Source organism: Pygoscelis adeliae, unplaced genomic scaffold, assembly GCF_000699105.1.
Source record: "Pygoscelis adeliae isolate BGI_AS28 unplaced genomic scaffold, ASM69910v1 Scaffold100, whole genome shotgun sequence".
In the NCBI taxonomy this organism is placed as follows: domain Eukaryota; kingdom Metazoa; phylum Chordata; class Aves; order Sphenisciformes; family Spheniscidae; genus Pygoscelis; species Pygoscelis adeliae.
In genome coordinates, this window is record NW_008824034.1 from 2,038,504 (window position 1) to 2,046,154 (window position 7,651).

General features: G+C 50.9%; 1 protein-coding gene across 1 annotated transcript; it reads left to right on the forward strand.

The window, feature by feature from the left end:
- Positions 1-12: 12 nt before the first annotated feature.
- On the forward strand, positions 13-3,399 carry LOC103922759 (chromosome unknown open reading frame, human CXorf56). Its single transcript, XM_009330961.1, is given in 8 exon segments — positions 13-125; positions 304-345; positions 455-593; positions 1,116-1,205; positions 1,354-1,446; positions 2,179-2,406; positions 2,409-2,537; positions 2,540-3,399. Coding segments are annotated over 8 exon segments (1,200 nt in total). The 5' UTR covers positions 13-30; the 3' UTR covers positions 2,924-3,399.
- Positions 3,400-7,651: the final 4,252 nt, after the last annotated feature.

Below are 7,651 nucleotides of genomic sequence, written 5' to 3' on the forward strand. Positions count from 1 at the left end.
CCCGCAGACTGCCAGCTGGAGAAGCTGCCGATGCGGCCGCGGGACCGCGCCCGGGTGATGGACGCCGCCAAGCACGCCCACAAGTTCTGCAACGCGGAGGAGGAGGAGAGCGTCTTCCTGCGCAGGTGGGACGCGGCCGGGCCTCGGCCTCTGCCCACCCCCGTCCCTCTGAGAGCCCCTCCAGGGCCCGGGGAAGGGGCTGCCCTGGTCTGGCCTTGCCTCCTCACCCGGCTGGGGTCCATCAGCCAGGCACCAATGCCCGCTGTCTGCGTGCTCCTCTCAAGCTCTTCCTCTCTCCCCCAGACCAGAAGGCATAGAGCGGCAGTTCAGGAAGAAGTGTGGCAAGTGAGTGACCGTGGCGCCTCTTTAGTGACTTTTAGGACCTGTTTGTGAGGTAACCGTAGGAATCCCGAACCTGGGTTTCCTCACAGTTAATGTGTGTTTCTGTTTCAAGGTGTGGACTGCTGCTCTTTTATCAACACCAACAGAAAAATGCTCCCGTGACATTCATTGTTGACGGTGCTGTGGTCAAATTTGGCCAGGGTTTTGGGAAGACGAACATATATACTCAGAAACAAGAACCTCCCAAAAAGGTAATCGGCTTTAGAGAAGTAAAAAGGCTATCTCTGCTTTTCAAAAAGGTGTGGTGAGTAAAATCACTTAATGGCGGGGGCAGAGGGGAGGAAAAAGAAAGAAAAGGACCTCTAAACAATAACTCAGTTTGGTGTCTTCTCCCTGTCTACCTTAAGTTTTCCTTTACAGAGGAAGGCTTGGAGTCCTAGCACTAAAGGAAGGCAAAATAAACTTGGAAATCTAGACTGTGCCTGATGTTTAGGCTCAGTTACCAGAAAGTTTCCATTTGTAAGTAGGTCAGATCGGTACTCTGCACAGTGATTCTCAAAATCTGGCTCATCTATTGTATGTCAGTGAGTTTGCTTCTGATCATGACAGCTCTAAGCCCAGAAATCACTGGGGATAATTCTCCTTTGCCACCTGTGGAGTTCAGGTAATCTTAATGACTTGCATGAAAAGCCTTAAAAGCTTTGGAGGGGGAAGTGATCCCTAGTGGCACAACTATTGCCAAGGTTTAACAAAATACTCTGCTTCTCACCCAGGTGATGATGACCAAACGGACCAAAGACATGGGCAAGTTCAGTTCCGTCACAGTCTCCACAATTGATGAAGAGGAGGAGGAGATTGAAGCAGTGAGTTTTGTCTGCCCTCAGTGGCGGTCACATCTGAACTGGGCAGCTGCCTCGAGACACTGATCAGAGCCCGCGATTGTCTCACCGTTTGGATGAGGTGTTGTTACTTGGGGTTTGCTGTTGCAAAATGATGTTGTATGTGTTTCAGAGGGAGATTGCAGACTCCTATGCACAGAATGCAAAAGTGATTGAGAAACAGCTGGAGCGCAAAGGCATGAGCAAAAGAAGGCTACAGGAGTTGGTGAGTGTTTTCTTTGGTGTTGAACGCGAATCCCTGAGATCTGTTGGCTTTGTACACAAAAGCTATCCTGCAGATCGGACTACAAGTATAGAGAGGTCCTGGTACAGACATTTCCTTTACAGGTTTTATAGAGATGTTGTTCTAGTCCTCCTGAACTTAAAATTGTATGTGATTACCTATAGAGCTAACTGAGGAGCAGCCAGCAGAGCTTTTGCAGGGAGACATTCCATGACCTGTTGGGCAAGGGAAGGGGAAACCAGGCCATGGCTTTGCCAACCAGAGCACCCCTAGTGCTGTGCTCTCAAGCCTGCTTGGCAGAGCAGGTCTTTGCCATGAGGCATCAGGGCAAGCTAAGGCCATTGTGGGGGACCTGCCAGCTCAGCTGCTACTGGAAGGGTCACTTGAAGAATTAATGGCAGGAACAGCACAGCTGATCTTACCTGCTGTGACAGGAGAGTAGTAGATGGGGGGGAGGGGAAATGTGCAGCTTCCACCTGAGGATAGAAAGTATGAAATTGTCTCCTGTGCAGTTAGTCTTGGGCTTTTTATGATTTTAAAGGTGGCCCTTGTTTTGTACCTCAGGGGAGGAGGGAGTCAGCAAAGAACTTGAGCTACTCTTGCTCCTGGTTTGAAAAGCTTGCAGTGGTCAGGCAAGACGACCAAACCTCATTGGAGCACTGAAAGGAAACCTATCCAGACATTATTTCATTCTGTCTTAATTTCCTTAATTAGGCTGAGTTGGAAGCCAAAAAAGCCAAGATGAAAGGAACCCTGATTGATAACCAGTTCAAATGAAACGCTGCACATCTGCTGGGTATTTGGAGACAGGAGAAAGCTACCAGGAGCTATCGGAGATCTGCCAGCGAAGTAGAAGTAACAGACAACATTCAAGGGCAACGTGCTGCAACCAGCTTGGAGGATGAGTACCTCTCTGTTGTGAGTGATACTCTGGTACCAACTTTAATAACTCCAGCGGCACTGCAGACTTTGCTGAAACTGCAGTTCTCGGCAGACCCAGTGTTAAGAGCAAGCTGTTCCAGCCAGCATATTTACTTTTGGGAAAATCTTTGCTGGGTGCCTTCCTGAGTTCAGTGCACCTTTAGATACCTGTCTTTTTATTTTGGTAGTTTTCAAATGTGTAAGATTTCCATAAATGTATTAGAACAATAGGTCAACTGTACAACAAAGAAATCGTTATAAAAGTAAGCTCCGTGCCTGTTGTTCATTTTGTTATTTTAAATATGTGCAGAGCATGCAGCAGCCTGAGAGACATGCCATTCCAACACAGTCTGGAACGACTCGGATGCAAGGCTTGGGGATCGTGCTGCTGCTCACCCTGGCCAGCAGACAGGCTGTCAAAGGTAGCCAGCACAGACTTGGCTGTAGCTCCAAGTCTCAGCTCCTACTGAACATCAGAAAGCCGCAGTTGTACAGAATTACACTGTCCCAACAGCTACTGCCCGATACAAGAACATGAAATCCAACCCCGTTTTAAACTACTGAAAACAAAAACTGCCTGCGTATTATTCCACTAATGAGTACAAATACATAGCTGGAAGCTACTGGTACAATTGGTTATCATTTAAAGTAGAATACAACTGCACATCTGACGTAACCTGTTCTGCAAAACAGTATCAGTATTTGGAGTTGTAGAAGGAAAAATTGTTTTGAATGCACTGACCACTGAGGACTTGGATAAAGATGACATTAAGAATTGGTGTGTAAAGTACCTTGTTTGGGAAATAATATTTTGTGTCTCTTGCGTGATGTAATAATAGTGCTCTATAGCCCATGGCTTTGTTGCTCTACTTGGGATTAAATACCATGTTACAGATTTGAACTAAAATACTTTTCCTAGGGTGTTCTTACTCTACCAAGTATCCTAAAATAATGTGAGCAATGAACAAGATGCTTCATCTCCCACAATTATTATGGAAGGCTTCCTATAATCAATAAAGACTTTCCATCTGGCTTTGTAACCCTGGCTGGGAAAACTCAGGTCTGCTTAGCCTAAGGATGTATCCTTCCTTTCTTTGGGAAAATAAGGTGTAAGGGACGGAGTGAGCTCTGCTCCAGAGCTGGCAGGCTGGGATGCGTTGGTCATGTGCCAATTTAATGCCAGGCTGGGTAAGCACATGTTCAGGTTAACTTGAGCAGCGCTGGTCTTGTTCACTGCTCCTCATCTGCTAATCTGAAGCCTGTTTCCAGAAGCCTACGTCCAGAGGCTCTTCAGTTAAGCAATTATAAGGTGGTGTGTAATACTTGGGAAGGGCAGGAGGAATGAGTGGGTACAACCCTGTTACTCAAACCCCTTTTCCAAGTGCGGTAGCACAGTCCAGCCAGGCGAGGTCCTCGGGGCTAGAACTGAATAACCGCAGGTTGGTCTCTATAAAAATTAGGAAGTGTTTTCCAAGCAGGAGTCAAAGACTTTGAAATTTGAAAATAGGTTTTGAACCATGTGAGGTCTGCTGGGATGCAAACTTCTTAGTCTCCAGTCATCAGAAAGGATGAAGGACGGTCCTGCTTCAAGTGACACCCAGAACAAAAGCTGACTCGGGGATAGCGTGATTTACAGTTAGGGTTAAGGTTTGGAGTGACAAAACGCAGGGCTTCAGCTGACGTGGGGCTGTGAAGGGGCTGCCAGGTGGGGCTAGGACCATCTTTGCAGTTTGGTGAGGCACAAAGAAAATTTGGTGGGTGCACAGCTCGGCACAGGTTGTCCAAAGTAGCAGTTACCACCTGCCATCAACTTCCTCAGCTGCGCGCCTCGAGCCTTGAGGCAGTGTTCACAGCACAGCACGAGCACTCCTCCGTTCTGGCTTTTAGAAGACCAGCCCATGTTCAGGCAGTGTTTTTCATTCTTGTCATTAGAGATCTGCCTAGTTCGGCTCAGGACTCGCTCACGGACCCAGTCAGAAAGGGGAGTATGCAGTTTGTCACGCTAGCAGCCCCTGACATACTTTCAATACACTCTAGTTATGCAGTCAACGGCTGAAACGACTCCAACACAGAGAATCTGGTCCAATACATTATTAAGTATGTATTTCTTACCCTGACTAGATCTAGTTCACAACAATTTAAATCAAGTTGGGTTTTTCATTTTTAAATCTAAATGAGTTAAAAGATGTTAGCTGACTATAGCAACAGGAAGCAGGCGCACCTAGTTCAAATGCTTGATTAAATGTCCTATTATAAAACTAGCTGTTCTGCAAAATTTCCTCCACCTTGGTAGCAACTGGGTAATCTGCAGCAGTGTTCAGACCAAAGTCAGATTTTGTGTTACCATAAAAGCCAACATTAGTTTTTATACATCTGTAAATACAGGTACGTGACAGATTTGTTTGTTTAACTGAGCACTATATTGTACATAAGAACTTTTCTGGATGCGGAGTATTGCAAAGCAAAGTAGCGTGTGAAATAAAAGCGGAGGAGGGGATCTATTCCAAAAATAACGCCACACATGGCCAGACTTACCTTAGTGTGTTTCATGGCTTAGTCCAGTCCAGTTTCCAAGTGTCTTTGCAAGAACCTAGTCTGAATTACCATGTCAGAATAGCTCCGTGTGTAGCAATGCTGCCTTGTTCCTCATAACCTGTAAAAAAACCCCACACAGTTTGTAAATGCTGAAGGGAAGCAGTGATGGTGAATGTGACCTCATCGGTGTTAATTGCAGCTGTACCTGGGGAGCAAGGGGGGGTAGGGGGTGGAAGGGAGGGGGGGTGTCCTCCCCACACACAGCTGGTGCCATCACAGAGGCTCCCAGGTGCTGGATAACACTAAGGCTTACTCAGAAGCTGGTATACAGCTTTATTGGCACCTGTCTGCCCGGGCTCCGGGCAGGTTAATAGCTCAGAGGGAGACAGGCCCTGGGAGCCCGGTAAGGGCTGTCCCCCAGGGCAGGGTTGCATGGTGTTTTGGGGAGCCCTGTGGAGCTGCCCGGCCTTTGTCCTGGCCCCGTAACCCTGCACGCGGCACGAGGAAGGTGTTCCCACTCAGCACAGCTGCACAGGGCAGAAAGCTGCCTTCAAGGGAGCAAGCACCGACGGTTCCCTCGCCTTGCACCCATGGCTGGTGCCTCATGCCCTGGGATGTGCTGCAGGGAGTCGCGCGGGGCACTGCGCCCGCTGCCCCACAGCGAGGGTCTGCCTGCAGGACACGGCAGCAGTGAGCCCCAGCTGGGATGCTCTCAGCTCCCCAGTTCCACATGCATCCCCACAGGGCGATGGCACCATGGTGCCCGGCAGTGACCAGGTGGCTGGACCATGTACAGAGCTCAGCATCGAAACCTGAAGGCAAATATTTCTGGTCAGCTATTACAGCTCTCCTTGGGCTGTGCTCTGTGTTTCTGCTATTTCACCCCCTAGACTGGCATACGGATAGCTTGCTCTGACTCCCTAGACTATTGCAATGAATATTGATAAATGCACACTAACATTTTTTTGGTGTACGACAATGTGATCAGCTTGGGAACAGCACTGATTGATCAGCCTAAATCAAACTAGATTCAGCTTTTGCTGGTGTTATCCTAAAAAGCCCCACACATTCATGGGGCACTGCCATATCCAGGCATTTAAAAATACAAAATAAAAATTATGGGCTTGTTTAAAAGGCTGCAGGGCTGGGCTCCAAGGGATGGGGGAAGAAGCCTTGTAGTTCTCCACTGGGGAGATCTTATGAACCCAGCTCCAGCTGGCCACAGCACACTGGGGTTTTGGGTGGATTTCAAGGCACAAGTGGCCAATCTCTCCTTGCTTGTTAGCCAGAAAAACACCGCCTCATCCCTGCAGCCAGGGCTGTAACTCCTGTCAACCCCAACAGGATCAGACAGCGACAACCAGCAAACCCCTGGTGGGACAACACCTCCTAGAACCTCCCTGGTGCTATGGGTCAGTCTTGGCAGCTCCTGAGGGCACAGTGTGCCCGAAACCATTCCCCCCACAGCAGCTCGGTATGGCACCAGGGTGTGCAGGAACAGGGCTGTCCCCCCGCGGGCACGCCGGCTTTAGCTCCTGCCCCACAGCCCAACTCATGTGCTTTGGGCAGGCGACAGGGACACCTCGCATGGCTGGGCAGCAGCAAGATCAGTCCCGCAGGTGGTTTTAACACACCCACCCCACTGGGAACAACCGGCTTTTTACCCTGCACGACCCAAAGCATTGCATCTTCCCCTGCCCCTCTGTGCCAGCCACTGCCAGAGCAGAGCAGGCAGCACATGGAGGATGCTGGGGCCATGCCTGGCCCATGGTGACAAAGACATGGGGGCAGGGGGACTCCTGGCTCCACCCAGAGCCCAGAGACACAGCCCAGGGCGGCGCAATGACTGCTGAAAAGGGGATGGCGGGAGGGATGAGCTGGCACTGTGCTGGCCTTTTGTGAGTCAGGTCCTTGAGGTGGGACGCTCTCCATCGCAAGGCCTGGCAAGATCCAGGCACCAGCCCCCACAGTGAGACGTGCAGCAGGTGTGCTGGAGAAAGCTTTCAGACAAGCCCCTACTTCCTCAGGAGCAGGTTAACTCCATGCAACACAACCGGTTTCTGCTGCTCCTCCTCCAGCCGAGGCGTCTTGGCCCCAGGGCTTGGCCTTACGGGCCATGCTCAGACCTTACACCGAGCTGCGCCAAGCACTGGGCACGGCTTGGAGGAGGTCAGGCTTCAGTGGCACTTCGAAGGCAGAGATGTGAAGGTGGAAACACGAGGTAGAAATGTGGCCTCATGCAGACAGAGCGAGCCTGGGGCTGCCCGCCTGCCTGCCGAGGCATACCCCAAGCCTCTGCTCCCTGCCTGCGCCAGGTGAAGATCCCTCCCGCCTGTGCGTGCCTGCTCATCCCTGTTCCCCCGCCATCCTTGGGACACCCCGGCCACGATGCTCCCCTGTAGTCTCTGCAGCTCAGCCTGGATGTGGAGTGAGATTGGGGCTGGGGGACACTGTTGTCCTCCCTGGTCACTGCCTGGCCCTGCACCCATCTCCAGCAGCAGAGAAAGCAGGGAAGCTCAGCCATCACACCTCCCTCCCGCCACCCGGGGGGAGCCTCAGAGCCCTGTTCCCATCTCTGCTGCCATTAGCGCCTCCCAAATCCCCCTAGCAAGAGGGCAGCTGCCCCTGCCTCACCTTGCCTGGCATCCAAACCTCCAGGTGAAGGGTGGTCCCCACAGCCTCCAGCCCAGCTGGCGAGGCCCCAGACCCACAGAGCTGGCGGGGGGCAAGG